The following is a 20,235-nucleotide window of genomic DNA, read 5'->3' on the forward strand; positions in this document are numbered from 1 at the left end:
CTGAACTGGGGGCTTGATCTCCAGAGAGGGTGTGCAGGAGGCAGCCAAACAATGGTTCTCTCTCATCATTTATGTTTCTCTCTCTCTCCCCCCTTTCCTTCCTCTGAAATCAATAAAAATACAAATAAAAGCTACAGATTCTTAGGTGTTAATTTTGTTTCCTGCTACATTGCCAAATTCATTTATTAAATCTAGTTTTTCTGGTGGAGTCTTTATAGAGTTTTCTATATACAATATCATATCATCTACGAATAATGGGAGTTTTACTTCCTTTTCAATTTGGCTGCATTTTGCTTCTTGTCTGACTGCTGTGGCTAGGACTTCCCATATTACGTTGAGTAAGAGTGGTGAAAGCAGACATCCTTGTCTTGTTGCTCTTCTTAGGGGAATTGGTTTAGTTTTTGCCCACTGAGTATGATGTTGGTTGTAGATTTGTCATATATGGCCTCTATTATGTAGAGATCTGATCCATCTATTCCCACATTGCTGAGTTTTTACAAAAAATGTGTGTTGGATTTTGTCATATGCTTTTTTTTGTACCTAAAGATATGATCATGCAATTTTTGTTTTTTAATTTATGTGCTGTATCTCTCACATTTATGTTCCTCTCTCTCTCTCTCTCTCTCTCTCTCTCTCTCTCTCTCTCTCTCTCTCTCTCTCTCTCTCTCTCTCTCTCTGTATGATTGAAAGCTCCCTATAGGAAAAGAATATTTTAGGCAGAGGGAAGAGCAAAGTTTCTGGCAGAACAGGGGTGCTCTGTAAGACAGACAGCAAGAAGATAAACTGGTTAGATACAAGTGGTAGAAGAAGCAGGAGGACACATTCACTAAATACAAATTCTGAATATCTAAAGCCAAAGCTGGTTTGGCTCAGTGGATAGAGCATTGGACTGTGGACTGAAGGGTCCCGGGTTCGATTCTGGTCAAGAGCCTGTACCTTGGTTGTGGGCACATCCCCAGTAGGGGGTGTATAGGATCAATGGCTCTCCCTCACCGATGTTTCTAACTGTCTATCTCTATCCCTTCCTCTCTGTGAAAAATCAATAAAAAATTATTTAAAAAAATATCTAAAAAATATCTAAATCAATAAAAAATTATTAAAAAAATATCTAAAATTTACATTGATCTCTATTTTCAATTTCAGGCTGAAAATGGAGAAAAGAATGTAGGGTTAATTTAACTTATTTTTGTTTGTAGACCAGGATAGTTTAAATTCTGACACAAAAACACTATTCTGAAATCAAGAAGAAAACATTTTACTGAAGATTTTTGTATTTATTAAAAAATAGTTCCATGAGTTGCATTCTGTATGGCAGAATTTAACCTATGTGAAGAGCACAGTCCTTCCTGCCAGGATGGAATAATATGAAATAAAGGGCCACCAAGGAGAAATTTACACTAGTAAAAAAGACTTATCAACCTATTGTTTAAAGAAATTAAACTAAAATCCTAGCACTTATCACAAATAAGCAAGTGTGCCACCTATCAAGGTAAAGATTAAAATGATGAACTATTACTAGCTTTGATCACTGTCAATGTTATTATCTGACAGGGAGCAGCTTATACAGATAGTTGCTAATTTACTTGTTCTTGGGGTAAAGAATTAAGCAATACACTTGCCCACACAGTTTCTAGATCTGGTTAAGAATAAAATATGACTGTACCACAAAATACCAAAGTAACAAACTGAAGCAATTTATATTTTAAGACTGTTTCACAAGACTTTGTTTTAATATATTTCATCATTACTTTTTCATTTGCTGTTCAAATCACTTCTATATTTTCAGTACTAAAGTTACTCAGAGGTACACTTGAAACCAACCTCACCCCAATAAAAGAACTGTTTGGTTTCTCCAATAAAATTTCAAATACAAGATGCTTCATACTTAGGTTTCCTAATATAATGATCATAGAAGTGAATAATTATTGAAATAATTAATGTAAACATGTTTTTTTCCTCCTCTATCCCGTTATTTTAAATTGACATGGTCCATGGGTTATCATGTTTAGTGTTATTTCTAAGATCAGCGAAAAAGAACCTTTTATAGGCTTAGTAGGCTGATCTTCATCCTCCTACAAGCACATCAAAGTTAAAACTAAATTATAAAGCCATCAAAGTTACAATTAACCTACAGAAGCACCTAAATCTATCTGAAAAGAAGTCCTATAACTATGGAGAAGCCACATGCACTGATAGAAGGGGTGGAGAAATGGAAGGGGCTTGTCCCACACCCATGTGTGGCAGATAAAAATTGGGAGGCATACCTTAGCTTCAGAGGTCCCCCCTGAGGACCTGAGGAGCAAGGGGTCCCAGACCCATACTAGGCCTTCCAACCTAGGGTTCCAGTGCCAGCAGGAGAAGTTCCCTTAACTTCTGATTGTGAAAACCAGTGGGGATTATGGCGGAGTGAGACAGAAGGCTGCTAGAGGCCCAGGTGTTCTTCTTAAAGGCTCAATGGAATTAACTCTGATTCACTCACTCTGAGCTCCAATATCGGGGCAGTTTGAAAGGTGCTTATACGGGGGCATACAGGGAGGAACTGAATTTTCTGGCTGGAGGGGAAACTTTCTCTTGGATAGAAATGCTAGACACTATTCCTTTGTCGAACCCTCCCCACACAGAGCCCACAGGCAGGAACCATATTTGAGTCTCCGTCTGCCTGGCTAAAAATCGTTCATTGCCCTGGTAATTCTCTGAGATTGCACTGTACCCAAATTGTGGGCCCACCCAAGTCAGTTCCTGTGGTTTTTCTGTACATCCAGCCTTCCTGGCTTATACTGCAGATTTTCCTAAAATCTCTCAAACAAGCAGCATTCTGACTTCAGCATGTCCTATACCTCTTGTTAAGTGCCCCCAGGCCTGGCACTAGTGGCAGCTGGCCTTGGTTCACAGCTTTACCTTTCACAATCTAGCACAAATAACAGAAATATGTAGAACATTCTGTAACTCATGATGGGAGGCCTAGGGAGGGTACAGATGGCAGCTGACCTTGGCCTGAACTCCCCAGAAGGTCTTAGAGCTAGTGCACCTGGTGGGCAGCTTTGGCCCATGCTGAAGTACCATGCAACCACATCCAAGAGCTACACATACAAGTTGTGGACTCAGCAGAGCCGTGTTGAACCAAGTCCTGCTCTGTGGGGTTGGCCCCTGCATAGTAGATCCTCCACATGATTGCAGCCAGTCCTCACAAAGGATAGGCCAAGGGATAAATTCCTCCCATATATGCGACCAACAATCAAAGCTCAACTACAAGAGAAGAGTGAGCCTACATGGGGCTCACCTCATGCTCAGCTCTGGTATCCCAGAAGGCTATGCCACTGGGCATTAGAGAACACCTATTATATAAGGCCATGTTACCAAAACCAGGAGATATAGCAGCTCTTCCTAATATATAGAAACAAACACAGGGAGGCAGCCAAAATAATGAAACTAAAAAAGAAAGAAAAGAAAAAAAAGCCCCAAATGAAAACAGAACACAATTTCAGAGAAAGAACTAAATAAAATGAGACAAGCAATCTACCAGTGCAGAGTTCAAAAGGATGCTCAATGAACTTAGGGTAACAGTAGATAAACTTAGTGAGAACTTTAACCAAGAGTTAGTAAACATGAAAATGGAGACAGAAAACATAAAGAACCAGTCAGAAATGAAGAATACAATAACTGAAATGAAGAATACATTAAAGGGAATCAATAGTAGAATATATGAAGCAGAGGATCAAATCAGATATTTGAGAGATATAAAATCAGAAAAAATCCAATTAGATCAGCAAAAAGAAAAAAGAATCCAAAAACTGAGGAGATTGCAAGGAGCCTTTGGTTCAATCTCAAGTGTACCAACATTCATATCATAGGGGTGTGGGAAGGATATAAGAGAGAGCAAGGAATTGCAAATATCCTACCCAATAAAAGAGTAATATGCAAATTAACCATCACTCTGCTACTCCCATTAGCCACGTCCACCAGTCAATTAGTGTGAGTATACAAATTGATCTCAACCAAGATGGTTGCCGCCACAGAGAGCAGGAGGGAAGCTTGAGTTTCCCTAGCAATAGGGGAAGCCAAGCTTTCCGCACACCCTGGCTGGCTGAGGCCTCCACTCAAGAATACAAAGTTTCAATTATAGAAGGTAAACAAATCCAAACAAAAATGGTGACAGCCACAGAGCTGGAGAGAGCAGGTTAGAGTTGCCCCTGGCGACTGAGGGAGCCAAGCTTTTAACTTGCCCTGGCCAGCTCAGGCCTTCACTCCAGGCTACAAAGTTTGAATTATAGGTGGTGAATAAACCCCACAGAGCAAGCAGAAGGTTTGGCTTCGCTCCAGGCTACAAAGTTTCAATTGTAAAGATAAATATATTCCAGATACCAGGGCCTCAGTTTAGGTCACTGGGGAGCATGGCCACCCTGAAAACCACCACAGGCCCCTCTCCCAGGCTTCCCCACGCCCCTAGGGGTGTCGAACTCAATCAGAGAAGGGGCCAAAATCTAAAATCCAGCCTAAATCGCGGGCCGAATGGTTTACTGAACAGTCATAAACTGTCATTGTGATGGAAACGCAGCGGAGTGCAGTGATGACAGCGCGGTGCGGGCCACATTGCAAGGCCTGGCGGGACGGATTTGGCCCGCGGGCCTTGTGTTTGACACATGTGCCCTAAGGAAACCCCCACCCTGATCCAGGACACCCTTCAGGTGGCCCCCACCCATGCACCAAGCCTCTATCCTATCTAATAAAAGAGTAATATGCAGATTGACCATCATTCCAACACACAAGATCAAGATAGCTGTCCCCATGTTGACACAAGATGACCATCACAAGATGGTCAGCAGGGGAGGGCATTTGGGAGGGACCAGGCCTGCAAGGGAGAGCAGTTGGGGGTGACCAGGTCAGCAGAGGAGGGAGGTTGAGGGCAAACAGGCTGGCAGGGGAGCAGTTAGACATCAATCAGGCTGGCAAGGGAGTGTTTAGGGGGTGATCAGGCTGGCAGGCAGGCAAGCAGTTGGGAGCCAGCAGTCCTAGATTGTGAGAGGGATGTCCAACTGCCCTAAATGGGAATTGGGATATCCCATAAGGGGTCCCAGATTGGATAAGGTGCAGGCTGGGCTGAGGGACACCCCCCACCTGTGCACAAATTTTGTGCACCAGGCCTCTAGTGTGTATATATATATATATATATTTTTTTTTTTAATCTTCACTGAGCATATTTTTTTCCATTGATTTTTTTAGAGAGTGGATGGGAGGGAGAAGGGGGAGGAGCTGAAGGACAGAAAGAGAAAAAGAGACAGAGACAGAGAGAGAGAGAGAGAGAGAGAGAGAGAGAGAGAGAGACATATTAATTGGTTGCCTCCTGCACACATCCCAACTAGGGCTGGGGATTGAATCTGCAACCTACGTATGTGCTCTCGACCGGGAATCGAACATGTGACCCTTTGATTCGTGGGCTGATGCTCTAATTAATGAGCAAAACCAGCTAGGGCTGAAAATCTATTTGAAAAAATGATGGAAAACTTCTGTAACCTGGTGAAGGAAATAGGCATACCAGTCCAGGAAGCACAAAGAGTCCTAAACAAGATGAACCTAAAGATGCCCACACCAAGACACATTGTAATTAAAATTAAAAAGTTAAAAACAAATTCTTAACATCAAGAATAAAGCAGTTACCTGGAAGGGTGCTCCCATGAGACTGTTGATTTATCAACAGAAATTTTGAGACCAGAAGGGATTGGCATGAAATATTCCAATGGAAAGAAAGGACCTACAACCAAATTACTCTATCCAGCAAGGCCATTGTTTAGAATCTATGGACAGGTAAGTTTCCCAGACAAGAAAAAGTTAAAGGAGTTCAGCACCACCAAACCAGTATTACAGTGAATGTTAAAGTATCTTCTTTAAGAAGAAGAAAAATATAAAAAAAACACAATAAAATGGCAATAATCAATTTCTTTAATTGAAAAATAAATTAAATGCTCTAATCAAAAGACATATGGTGGCCTAATGGATAACCACACAAGACCCTTATATATGCTGTGTGCAAGAGAGTCATTTTAGATCAAAAGATGCATACAGAATGAAACTGGAGGAATGAACAAAGACATTTTATGAAAATGGAAATGGAAAAATAAAGGTGGAGTAGCAATACTTATACCAGACAATGGAGACTTTATTTTTATTTTTAATATATTTTTATTGATTTCAGAGAAGAAGGAATAGGAGTAGATAGAAACACTGATGAGAATCATTGATTGGCTGCCTCCTGCATGCCTCACACTGGGGATCGAGCCTGCAACCTGGGCATGTGCCCTGACTGAGAATCAAACCAGGACCTCCTAGTTCATAGGCTGACGCTGAATTGCGGATCCACAGTGATCAGGCCCATTTCTCCCTATTTTTTATGAAGACCTAATTTTTTTTTTTTTTGTTTTTTTTAAATGGCACCAGTCCCCAAAGATGGGGAGTCAGAGGTTTCTTTCTTTTTTTTTTTCTTTTTCTTTTTTTTCTTTTTTTTTAATATATTTTATTGATTTTTTACAGAGAGGAAGAGAGAGGGATACAGAGTTAGAAACATCGATGAGAGAGAATCATCAATCAGCTGCCTCCTGCACACCCCCTACCGGTGATGTGCCCGCAACCCATGTACATGCCCTTGACCGGAATCGAACCCGGGATCTTTTCAGTCCCCAAGCCGACGCTCTATCCATTGAGCCAAACTGGTCTCGGCTAATTTTTTTTTTTTGTATCTCTTTCTTTGGAGGGAAGTGTAAAAATAATTTTTAACAGACCCACAAAGCCCTTTATATTATACTAGAGGCCAGTGCACAAAATTTGTGCACAGGGGTGTGTGTGTCCCTCAGCCTACTCTGCACCCTCTCCAATATGGGAGATCGGGCCTAAACGAGCAGTTGGACATCCCTCTCACAATCCAGGACTACTGGCTCCCAACTGCTTGCCTGACTGCCTTCCTGATTGCCCCTAACTGCTTCTGCCTGCCAGCTTTATCATCCTCTAACCACTCCCCTGCCAGCCTGATTGATGTCTAACTGCTCCCTGCCAGCCTGTTTGCCCCTAAACTGCCCTTCCCTGCAGGCCTAGTCACCCTCAACTTCCTTCCTCTGCTGGCCTGGTCACCCCTAACTGCCCTCTCCTGTAGCTTGATTGCCCCCAACTGCCCTCTCTTGCAGGCCTGGTGCCTCTCAACTGCCCTCCCCTGATGGCCATCATGTGTCCACATGGGGGCAGGATCTTTGACCACATGAGGGCAGCCATATTGTGTGTTGGAGTGATGGTCAATCTGCATATTACTCTTTTATTAGATAGGATTGAGGCCTGGTGCACGGGTGGGGAGGTTTGCCCTGAAGGGTGTCCCAGATCAGGATGGGGGTTCCCTTGGGATGTGGGGAGGCCTGGGCGAGGGGCCTGTGGTGGTTTTCAGGCTGGCTATGCCCCCAGGTGACCTAAGTTGAAGGCCCTGCTATCTGGAATTTATTTACCTTCTACATTTGAAACTTCATAGCCTTGAGTGGAGCCAAGCCTGATGCTTGCTCTGTGGCCGCAGCCATTTTTGTTGGGATTTGTTTATCTTCTATAATTGAAACTTTGTGGCCTTGAGCGGAAGCCAAGGCAGGGCAGGGCTGCCAAAGCTTGGCTTCCTACATTGCCAGGGGCAACTCAAGCCTCCTGCTCTCTCCAGCTCTGTGTCTGCCACCATTTTTGTTGGGGTTTATTTACCTTCTATAATTGACATTTAGTAGCCTTGAGTGGAGGCCGTGGCCCACCAGGGTGTGTGGAAAGCTTGGCTTCCTCCATTGCTGGGGAAACCCAAGCCTCTTGCTTTCTCTGTGGCTGCAGCCATCTTGGATGGGGTTAATTTTCATACTCACTCCTGACTGGCTGTTGGGTGTGGCTTGTGGGTGTAGGGGAAAGATGGTTAATTTGTATATTACTCTGTTATTAGATAGGATTATTATTTGCTGAAATTGTAAAAACAAAATCTAAAAAATGTAGATGCTTTAGCTCATTTCTCTTTGGAATCTTATGCTCTGTTCCTTGACTATTTCCTCAAGTTGTAATACAGAAATTTTATTATTTTTAATACATAAATGATTTCCTAACATCTGATATATAAGCAGTGAATAAATTTTAATTTTTATGAAAATGATAAAATTATTATCACACAACTATCCAGTTGCTTTATGATACACCAAAAATAACTAGAATCTACTTACCTTAAAAAATTCCTTTTTCTCAACCATCTCATTACCGTCTGCATCCAGCATTTTAAAAGCAACATGAAACCCAGTATGGGGTTCTACAATCAAAAGAAAAATGGAAATGCAAATTACATGCAAATATAATAGATCTTTGAATTTGAAATCAGCCACCAGAAGCTACACATGTAAGGATCTCTTATGATAACAATTTTCAAAGGCTGATACATATTCATGGGTGTGCTGTTCTGCTATTAGGTGTGCTGCCCTCAAAGAAAAAAATAATTTGAAAACTCTGTATCTTTAGTTTTCCTATAGTCTTATAGGAGCACTAGTGGCCCAGTGCATGAAATTCATGTACAGGGGGTGGGTCCCTCAGCCCAACCTGCACCTTCTCCAATCTGGGAGCCCTCAGGGAGCCAGCTCTCTACAATTCAGGAGCCCTGATAGCTTAGGCCCACTCCTTGTGGTTCTTTGCTCTCTGTGGGGCCTGGCTGCTCCGTGCTCACTGCTGAGGCTCTCTGAAGCCCAGAGGACCTCCATGGCTGGGGCAGGATGCTTGCCTCATTGCCTCAGGACTGGGGGACTCGGGCTGGGCTGAGGAGACTGGACGTTGCCATCTTGTGACTTTGGGCACTGCCATTTTTTGTGACAAGAGTTACGGTTAATTTGCATATAACCCTTTTATTAGATAGAACTAGAGGCCCCTTGCAGGGAAGATTCCTGCAATAGGGCTTCCTGCTGTGGTCTCCACTGCTCCGCCTGCTTCCCTCCCTTCTCTGAGGCCCCACTTGCTTGCTTCTCTGCAGCTTCATTCCCTTCTGCAACGATTGGCTTCTTTCTACGCTGTCTTCAGTCTTCGCTCTGGCCTAGATATGCAAATTAACCACCATCTTCGTTGGATTAATTTGCATACTTGCCCTGATTGGCTGGTGGGTGTGGCTTGTGGGTGTAGTGAAGGTACAGTCAATTTGAATGCTTCTCTTTTATTAGAGAAGATGGCTATTTTCATACTGATTTTTACCTTTATTTCCCTTTCTCAGAGTAGGGTTTTTAAAAAACTATTCTGAAATAATTTTATACTTACAGAAATGTAAAGATAGTATGGTGAGTTTCTAATATACCCTTGGATAACTTCCTCTCATGTCAACATCTTATATAACCACAGTACTTTTATAAAAACTAAGAAATTAATACTGGTATAGCATTTTTTGTTGCTGTTAATCCTCAACTGAGGATACTTTTCTATTGATTTTTTTAGACAACGCAAGGCAGGGGAGAAAGAGAGGGAAACATTGATATGAGATGGAGAAAAGAGCTGGCTGCCTCCTGCACACACCCTGGCCAGGGCTGGAGAGCAAACCTGTAAACTGTGTATGTGTCCTTCTCTGGGACTCAAACCCTTGACTCTTTAGTGCATGGGTGGATGCTCAAACCACTCAGATATATTGGCAAGGGCTCAATAATGTTAATATATAAATATTTTTATTATTGCAGAGAGGAAAGGAGAGGGAAGGAGAAACATTGATGATGAGAGAGAATCACTGATCAGCTGCCTCCTGCACATCCCCTATTGGGGATGAAGCCCGCAATGTGGGCATATGCCCTAACAGGAAATGGAACTCTGACCTTGTTCAAATGATGACGCTCAACCACTGAGCCACACTGGCCAGGCCCAATCCTATCTAATAAAAGAGTAATATGCAAATTTACTGTACCTCCACCACACCACAAGCCATGCCCACCAGCCATTCAGGAGTGAGTATGCAAATTAACCCAACCAAGATGGCTTTGGCTAGGGAATGAGCAGGAAGTTTGGGTTTTCCCCTTGAAGAAAGATAAGCTTCTGCACATCCTGGCTGGCCCTGGGCTCTGTTCAAGACTACAAAGTTTCAATTATAGAAGATAAATAAACCCCACGTCCAGGGCCTCCAGCTTGGGTCACTGGGGGGCGTGGCCACCTGCAAACCACCACAGGCCCCTCGCCCAGGCCACCCCATGCCCCAAGGGAACCCTCACCCTGATCTGGGACACCCTTTAGGGCAAACCAGCTGGCCCCCATCTGTGCACCAGGCCTCTATCCTATCTAATAAAAGAGTAACATACAGATTGACCATCACTGCGACACACAATATGTCTGCCTCCATGTGGTCAAAGATCCTGCCCCCATGTGGACACAAGATGGTTGCCACAAGATGGCCAATAGGGGAGAGCAGTTGGGAGGGTCCAAGCCTGCAAAGGAGGAAAGTTGTGGGCAATCAGGCCAGCAGGGGAAGGCAGTTGGGAGGGACCAGACCTGCAAGAGAGGGTAGTTGGGAGTGATCAAGCATGCAAGGAAGGGCAGTTAGGGGTGACCAGGTCAGCAGAGGAGAGAAGTTGGGGGTGACTGGGCCTGCAGGGAAGGGCAGTTAGGGGCAATCAGGAAGGCAAGCGGGTGAGCAGCTGGGAGCCAGCAGTCCTGGATTGAGAGGGATTCCCTTTTGAGCTGCAATGGGCGGGACTGTTGGAGGTCAGCTCCAGGGTGTGTCTGGGCCATCCTGCCCAATCCTGCCCCGCTGGCCACCTTCTAATTAATTTCCTTTCAATGTGCATGAATCTATGCATCAGGCCACTAGTATTTTTAATAACAAAACATAAATACTGCTGTGTCCAGGTAGCTCAGTTAGTCAGTCATTCCAATAGGCCAAGGCTGCAAGTTCGATCTCTGGTCAGGGCATATACAAGAATCCACCAATTGCTGAAACCGGTTTGGCTCAGTGGTAGAGCGTCGGTCTGCAGACTGAAGGGTCCCAGGTTCGATTCCGGTCAAGGGCATGTACCTTGGTTGCAGGCACATCCCCGGTAGGGGGTGTGCAAGAGGCAACTGGTCGATGTTTCTCTCTCATCGATGTTTCTAGCTCTCTATCTCTCTCCCTTCCTCTCTGCAAAAAATCAATAAAAATATATATAGGGAAAAAAACAACAACAAAAAAACAAGAATCCACCAATTAATGTATAAATAAGTGGAACAACAAACTGATGTTTCTCTCTCTCTTCCTACACCAATAAGTGAAAAATTAAAAAAAATACTAAACTTCCAAAACTCTGTTCATGAATAATAGAGAAATCTACATGGTTGTTGAGGCAAAAAATGTGGGATACTTACTAGTGAGGATTGTAAGCAAGAAAAGATACTCAGTATATGAAATTAACCCTGGAAGAGATAATATACAAACGTTAGAAAATAATTTTTAGATGGTTTAGAAGTAATCATATATATACTACATGGAAATTTCATCTAATTAAAAACACATTTTCACTTTAAATTACTTCTCTTTGGTACAGTGGAAAACTTTTGTAATAGAGTTAAGTACATTATTAATACTTAAAAAGATACTAGGTTTTTATCAGATTACTCTTACTAGTAAGGAGGTGGAATGAATGCTGGCTGGGAAATACAGGTATCAATTAGTGGTTGTTTTTAAAAAATATATATTTTTTATTTACTTCAGAGAGGAAGGGAGAGGGAGAGATACAAATATCAATGATGAGAGAGAATCCTTGATTGGTGGCTTTCTGCATTCCCCCTAACTGGGATCTTCTGGTTCAATTACTGAGCCACACCTGGCCAGGACATTAGAGGTTTTATTTGCATGGCACACTATTTAGTTTCTGCTCAACTTTTACTATTCATAACATTGCAAGGAAGCAAATTTATAAATTTAGTAGAATAACAGAGATTTGAATATAAAAGGAGTAAACTGCATTACTTAAAATGAAACAGTGAAATCCTACTTCTTCCCCACTCTCCAACATGCAGTTGGAATGGGATTGCTCATGATTTCCCCTTTGGAGGCAGAGGCTGACTGGTCTAGGCAGTCACAATACTTTGCAAAGCTGGCGCTGGGATGGCATATAGCTGTCCCAAGCTCACAAGCAGGATGCATCTATCTGGCTGCAGGAGTTCACTCAGGGATGAACTGTTATCTACACTGGGCCAAGCAGAGTGAGATTTCTGCAGAGAAGGCTGAATCATTCACTTCATTTCTCCTCCTGGGTTGTGATGATGTGAAGTTTGTTTCACATAGGATGTGAGGTTATGGACAGAGCAATAGATCAGTGCTGAGAATGGAGCCAGTCTTTAATTGGTAGAACTGAAGGATGTGAGTACTGGTGATGCCTGAGTACTGGATTAAACCAGGTCACAAAATAAACTTTCTTTCCTGCTTGAGTAAATGGTGTTGGCTTTTTTTTTTTTTTTTAATCCTCAACCAAAAATATTTTTCTAGATTTTTAGAGAGAGTGGAAGGGAGGAAGGAGGGAGAGAGAGAGAGAAACATCATGTGAAAGATACATTGATGTGCTTGCCAGGAAAAGAAATACAATAAATATAGAATTAATATCTTATAAATCATAGCTTTTTAATAAAATAAAAAGAATTTCCCTCTGGATCATGAGCTTGGCATAACAATTAAAAAACTTTATAATGGGAAACTTCAGTCATATACAAAAGTACGGAGAATAATATGATGAAGAATTATATCAGCTTCAATAATATTAGCTCATGGCAGGTCTTATTTTATCTATACCTCTCAATCCCTTTCTCTCACTGTCTACTGGATTATTTAAAACAAAACCCACCTAGCATATTATTTCATAGTAGAAAAAGAATTGTCCCCCCTCACAAATGTATTTATGACACCTAAAAAATTATCAATAATTCCTTAATATTATCAAATTAAAATCAGTGTACAAACATCCCTGTTTCAGATTTTTTTTTAAGTATGCACATATCAGGATTCCAAGGAAGCTCTTGCATTGCACTTGATGGACAGATGTCAAGTCACTTACTTTTTTTTGTAAAATACAGTAAAACCTTGATATAACGGACTAATTTGGGCAAAGAGGGTTGTCTGTTAAAGCCAAAAGTCCATTATATAATAAAGTAGGTTTTCCAAATGCATATGTTAAAAAGACAAGTTAATTTACCTGTTTTTACTTACATAGACATGTTTGTATAATTAAAATTAAGTATGTGTGAAAAGTTTAATTTCACAGAAAACTTTTCTATATTATTACTATAATTTTAAATTTATACTGAGTAAGTCTAGTAAATGCATGCACTCACCCACGCACCAAGAGTAAACAAATGCACAACCTTGGCATATAAGGGACCGCTCTAATCAACTGAGCTACCTGGCCAGGGGCAGGAATTACCGTATTTTTCGGACCATAAGACGCACCGGACCATAAGACGCACCAGTTTTTAGAGAAGGGAAATGAAGAAAAAAAGATTCTGAAACAAATAGTGTCCTAAAATATTTTATGTGCATTAAAACCCAACATCACAGTCATAAACACATGTAATCAACCCTGTAAAGTAAACAGCAGCATTTAGAACCATTTTAGAGCCGGGCAAGCACACAGAGATCACACAGAGCCGGGCAAGTAAAAAAAACTTTTTTTTTTAAAGTATATGTGTAGGCTATATTTGGACCATAAGACGCAGGGGCTTTCCCCCCCCCACTTCTGGGGGAAAAAAAGTGCGTCTTATGGTCCGAAAAATACGGTACATCCCTTTTTAAGGTGCAATAATATTCCACTGTATGGATGCACCAGTTTCCATCATCTGTTTTCACCCGTTAGCTACTGTGACTAATGCCACTACAAACACTAGTGTACTAATATATGTTTGAATTTCTGGTTTTAAATTTTTGGTATATACTCATAAGTGGGACTACTGGATCAAATGGTCATTTTATGTTTAATTTTTAATTTTTTGAGGAATCTCTATACTGTTTACACAGTTGGCTGCCTCATTTTATATCCCCACCAGCAATGTGCAAGGATTAAAATTCCTCCACATCCTGGCTGGCATTTATTTTCATATTTTTCTTGATAATAATGGGTGTGAAGTGGCATCTCATTGTAGTTTATTTGCATTTCCCTAATGATTAGTTATCCTGAGCATACTTTCATGTGCAAATTGGCCATTTGTGTATTTTCTTATGAGAAACTTCACTTTGCCCACTTCTAAATTGTTTTTGTTAATCCTCACCTCAGGATATTTTTTCCATTGATTTTTAAAAAATTTAATAAATATTTATTGTTCAGATTATTACAATTGTTCCTCTTTTTTCCCTCCACAGCTCCCCTCCACCTGGTTCCCACCTCACCCTCTGCCCTTACCTCTCCCCCACTGTCCTCATCCATAGATGTACAATTTTTGTCCAGTCTCTTTCTGCACTCCCCACACCCCTTTCTCCCTGAGAATTTTCAGTCCACTCCCTTTCTATGCCCCTGATTCTATTATATTCACCAGTTTATTATGTTCATCAGATTTTTTATTCACTTGACTTTTAGATTCACTTGTTGATAGATATGTATTTGTTGTTCATAATTTTATCTTTACCCTTTTCTTCTTCTTCTTCTTAAAGAATACCTTTCAGCATTTCTTACAATATTGGTTTGGTGTTGATGCACTCCTTTAGCTTTTTCTTATCAGTGAAGCTCTTTATCTGACCTTCAATTGTGAATGATAACTTTCCTGGGTAGAGTAATCTTGGTTGTAGGTTTTTGCTATTCACCACTTTGAATATTTCTTGCCATTCCCTTCTGGCCTGCATAGTTTCTGTTGAGAAATCTGCTGACAATAGTATGGGTGCTCCCTTGTAGGTAATTAACTGTTTTTCTCTTGCTGCTTTTAATGTTCTCTGTCTTTTGACCTTGGCATTTTAATTATGATGTTTCTTGGTGTGGTCCTCTTTGGATTCCTTTTGTTTGAGGTTCTGTGCATTTCTTGGACTTGTAAGTTTATTTCTTTCACCAGGTGGGGGAAGTTTTCAGTCATTATTTCTTCAAATAGTTTTTCAGTATCTTGCTCTCTCTCTTCTTCTGGCACCCCTATAATTCTGATGTTGGTTTGCTTGAATCTGTCCCAGAGGCTTCTTACACTATCTTCAAATTTTTGGATCCTTTTTTCTTTTAGTTTTCCGGTTGAGTGTTTCTTGCTTCTTTGTATTTCAAATCTTTGACTTCATTCTAGTGAGCCTCTAGTCTGCTACTGGGTCTCTATATAATATTTTTTATTTCAGTCAATGTACGTTTAATTTCTAGTTGGTCCTTTTTCATATCCTCAAGGGTTTGGCTAAATTTATCAGCCCTTTCTAGGAAATTCTTAAAAAACCTTATAACTGTAGTTTTGAACTCATTTGTTTTCTTCCATTTCTTTCGTTTGTGATCTGTTTCTTTGTCTCTGCATTTTTGCTGCTTCCCTGAGTTGGTAGGGTAACTTTGTGTGCTAAGTGTCCTTTATGGCCCAGATGCTTGGCCTCCACAGTTACCTCAGGTGGACACTCGTGGTGCACCCTTTGTGGACTGTGTGTACAGTCTTGTAGTTAAGTCTTGCTTGTTGGTGGTATCACTGGGAAGAATTGACCTCCAGGCCAATTGGCTGTGAGGATTAGCTGTGTCTACACTGGGAGAACTTCCCTAAGCCTTTTGCAGATCCTCTGATTCTCTGTTTGCTTTCCTCTTTCCTTCTAATTGTAGAATTTCTACTAAGCCAGCTTTCCTATGGTTCTAGATGATCTTCGTTTTGTCTTTTAGTTATAGTTTTGAAATTGTTGTGCGAGGCAGCAGTTTAGGTGTTTACCTATGCTGCCATCTTGATTTCTCAATATAACATCAGTGTTGTCTAGTGGTTAGAGTGTTGGCCCATAGGTTTGATTCCCAGTCAAGAGCCCCTACTGAGCTGCAGGTTTGATCCCTGGTGGCCCCATTTAATTTTTTTTTCCAGAGAGTGGAAGGTAGGGAGGAAGAGAGAAACACTGATGTGAAAGAGAAACATTGACCAATTGGTTCCCACACATGTCCTGACTGAGGTTAGGGATTGAACCTGCAAGCCAGGTATGTGCCCTTGACTAAGAATCGAACTTCACTGTACAGGCGTTTGTTCACTCTAACCACTTGAGACACACCATCCTGGGCTAATTTAAAAAAAATTTTTTTTTGGTTGAGTTATAGTTCTTTTCTAAAAAAATTTAAATATGTTTTTATTGATTTCAAAGAGAAGAAAGGAGAGGAAGACAGAAGTATCAATGAGAGAGAAATGTCCATCACTTGCCTCCTGCATGCCTCCTGCTGGGGTAACTGGGGATTGAGCCTGCAAAAACAGGCTTGTGCCCTGACCAGCAATCCAACAGATCAGAAATCCAACCAGGACCTCCTCAATCAACTAAGTAACAATGGCTGGACTATAGGAGTTCCTTACATGTCTTGAATACTAGAAGAGATGATTAAGTTTGTTATTCTGCTTCTCTGGGAATATTTAAAAATTGGAATAATTATAAAATATGAATTGCCATTGAATGCAGTTTTGAGAATCCTGTTCCCCAAAGAGAAATGACCATATCATAAGAATATATTTGTATCTTACACTATGTCATATAATTTATATTCAGTATATCTTTGAGAATGGTACATAGAGAATTCTGCTGGGGTTTAAAAAATATATAGTAACTGTGACTTACAATTTTCTTTTTTATAATGCATAGTGAGTAAAATTACTTTTTTTATTTCAAGAATATATTACCTTTTGCTAGTGATAAGAAAGTGAAAACTTTTATAATTCTTTTATGTGGATTCTCTTTGAGGCCTTCACTTGTTAATTTAGATCAGAGAAAGGAAATATATGGCATGCAGGCAGTATAAAGCCTGAGGAATCATTTAGTCTGGCCCGGCCAAGACATTAGGGGTGAGTTAATGAAATGTCTGACCAAATATAGCAGGCTAATTTCTAAACTGATAATCTTGTATGGCCCGAGAATGATGTTATAAATATCCAAATGGACCTTAGCAGAAAAAAAGTCCCCCCTCCCCCAACTTCCTTTGGATATTCTGCCTTGCTCCTCCTTTCTAGGCTTTAATAAAAATCGCTTGAATAATTTATCTGTGACTGCTCTGAGTATGATAAAGTTACTTACTACCTAATGAGTATTTTATTACAATCTAAAAACACCTATTAACTTATTATATGCCATAAGAGTCTGTAGATGCAAGTGGCGAACCATGCGCGACCAACTTTAAAATCACTTTTCATGAGAATTTTCAGCTGAAAATATTCAAGAACATTCAAACTGTATATTTATTTTTATAATATTCATTGCAAGTCGATTTTTTAAATTAAATTCAAAATATCGTGGCACATGGGGATGGTTTCTGTTTTAAATGTGTGGTAGTTAACTGGTTAAGTAATATGGTATGTGTTATAACATTCTCTTTGTAGGTTCTCTACTGTTTATTCTCTAATACACAACCACAAGCCTCATACCATAATTCTTTAATAATGCTTTGGTTAATAAAAAAATAAAAGTAGTGCCTGCTGGTGTGGCTCAGTGCTTGAGTGTTGACCCAGGAACCAAGAGGTCACAGTTTGATTCCGGTCAGGGCACATGCACAGGTTTCGGGCTCAATCCCCAGTAGGGGGTATGCAGGAGGCAGCAGATCAATGATTCTTTCATCACTGATGTTTCTATCTCTCTCTTTCTGCCATCTTCTCTCTGAAATCAATAAAAACATAGTTTAAAACAAACACATAAGCAGAAAGTTAACAACAAATCAAAATTACCTTTATCGCCAAGGTCTCTAAAAAAGGTTGATCCACAATGAGTTGTTTGGATTGCTGCCAGTATATCCTCAATATCCTTTGAATATACACATAGTAAAATCTTTTAATTTAACTTATAAAAGTGCATTTCCTATCTTAAAAAAAAGAACGAACTCCTACAAACACACTACTTACCTTTTTTGTCAGTCTCTTGACTGAAGTTTTACCTATAGCAAAGAAGAAACATTACTTAGTAGTTATATTCCTTGGAAAACTCAACTTCCATTAAGAAAAAAATAATTTAAAAGACAAAACAATTATTTGTTAAAAAAAGTAAGAGTTGACAATTTTAGCTAAAATCTTTAAATAAAAATTATGAACCAGAGAATTCTAAGTCTAAATATTGTACAAAGACCAGTTTTCAATTTCACTCATCCCATCTCAAAAACATGCATTATAATCGGCAGATAATATCCTATTATTTTCAGGTGTACAAAACAGTGTATCTACATATATGAAGTGATCACCATAATAAATCTAGTTATCATATGCCACTATACGAAGTTATTAAAATAATAGAGGCCCGATGCACGAAGATTCATGCAAGAATAGGCCTTTCTTCCCCTGGCTGCTGGCACCAGCTTCCTCCAGCACTTGTACTCAGGCCTTTGCTCTAGCTGCCACCTTTCATCTTCCCCCTGGCTGGAGTCACCTTCTGCCTTCATTCCAGCCCTGCTGCCCTCCTGTAGCTCCCTCCACCCTCACTCCCCCATAGCAGGCGACCCGCCCCTCGCTGGCTGCTCCTTGCCTGTGTTGTTGCCATAGTGACAAGTGTCCCAGCCTGGCTGCTGCCATCTTTGTTGAGCCAATTTGTATATTCTTTCTTTATTGGCTGTGGGTGCCGCCATCTTTGTTGCAGAGTGATGCTCAATTTGCATATTCAATCTTTATTAGATAGGATTATTGACTATATTCTTTCTTTTTTTAAATTTTTATTTCTTAAGCCTCAACTGAGTTTATTTTTTTCATTGATTTTTAGAGAGAGTGAAAGGAAGGGAAGGAGGGAGGAGCAAAAAAGAGAAAAACATCAATGAGAGAGACACATTGATTGGTTACTTCTCACACACACCCCGACCAGGGCCAAGATGAAACCTGCAACCCAGGCACATGCCCTTGACCAGGAAACAAACCGAAGACCTTCTGGTTCTTGGGTTGATGCTATAACAACTGAGCCACATCAGCTAGGACTTAACTATATTCTTGATGCTGTATTTTACATCCCTGTTACCTCTTAATCCCATTTCAACAGCCCCTCAATCTCTCCCCCCTTTGGAAACCACCAGTTTCCTGTATCTATGAATCTGTTTCTGCTTTGTTTTTTAGATCATTAATGTAAGTGAAATAATCTGATATTTATCTTTATCTGATTTATTTCACTTAGCATACTACCCTTCAGGTCCATATATGACATATAAAATATTACAAGTATCTTTGACTTAGCTTAGTTATCTCCATCATAAATTCTTATCAAACATAATTTTGTTCACATAATTATTAAAAATCTGTCTTTTTGTTTTCACTGATTAAAAAAATACATCTGCATGTTTTAGAAAGCTACCTTTTTGAACCCTGAAAAGTTCTCTTTAGAGCTCTGCAGTCAACTTAAAAAAAGCTAGCAAATAGGACTTCCATTCTAATGTGCTATTACTTTCAATAATTCCTATTGGATAACAGATTTAAAATTCTTTGAGGTTTTGAGCCATTTTTCCTATGGCTTACATCACTTACCTCTTACTATAATTCTAAAGCTATGACATTGCTTCTTTTGTGGTTAGCCATTTTATACAGCTAGAAAAATGTTGGAAAAGGTGTCCTTTAATTTCTTACATAAGTCATGTGTATGCACTACAAACTTTCCTTTTTGCTCTCAAAATATCTTCTGTTCCATTTATTTCTATGCCTGTTCTCGCACTAGTACTAGGCTGTTTTGATTATAGTGGCCTTGTAGTATAACTTGATATCTGGTATTGTGATCCCTTTGTGGTTGAGCATTGACTAGGAAGTCATGGTTGGAGTTCTGGTCAGGGCACATGTCCAGGTTGCAGACTTTATCTCCAGTAGGGGGCATGAAGAAGGCAACTGATCAATGATTCTCTCTCATCATTGATTTCTGTCTCTGAAATCAATAAAAATATATTTTTTAAAAAATCAAGTGACAAGTTAAAATGAATACTTTATATGCTTTTTCTGTATTCTGAATGCTTAATTGGGGCTTTAAACCTCGTGGGAATAAATTCTATTTGATGTTAGCAAATTTTCAATATTTTAGTTTTGCATTATGGATATAAACAATTGTGAATATGATTAGTTTTTAGAAACATCTATGACCATGTTTGTAAGCTTAGGTGTTAGAGTTTGGTATAATTTTTATCCACTGATACACTATTACAT

At 40.1% G+C, this 20,235-nt stretch overlaps 1 protein-coding gene across 6 annotated transcripts in view; it reads right to left on the bottom strand.

Annotated features, from left to right (window-relative positions):
• The window catches only part of MICU2 (mitochondrial calcium uptake 2), a 132,551-nt gene that overhangs the window by 23,709 nt on the left and 88,607 nt on the right, over window positions 1–20,235 (bottom strand). For 4 of the 6 annotated variants that reach the window (XM_045588532.1, XM_036457562.2, XM_036457561.2 and 1 more), the window contains 4 exons: window positions 17,980–18,011; window positions 17,806–17,881; window positions 11,344–11,391; window positions 8,217–8,299 (listed from right to left, as the gene is read on the bottom strand). In XM_045588532.1, the coding sequence (XP_045444488.1) occupies window positions 8,217–8,299; window positions 11,344–11,391; window positions 17,806–17,881; window positions 17,980–18,011 (239 nt within the window). The remainder of the gene's footprint in view (window positions 1–8,216; window positions 8,300–11,343; window positions 11,392–17,805; window positions 17,882–17,979; window positions 18,012–20,235) is intronic. The other 2 variants (XM_036457564.2, XM_036457565.2) reach the window with 1 other exon arrangement.

This window comes from Pipistrellus kuhlii, unplaced genomic scaffold (genome assembly GCF_014108245.1).
Source record: "Pipistrellus kuhlii isolate mPipKuh1 unplaced genomic scaffold, mPipKuh1.p scaffold_m20_p_3, whole genome shotgun sequence".
Taxonomy (NCBI): Eukaryota; Metazoa; Chordata; class Mammalia; order Chiroptera; family Vespertilionidae; genus Pipistrellus; species Pipistrellus kuhlii.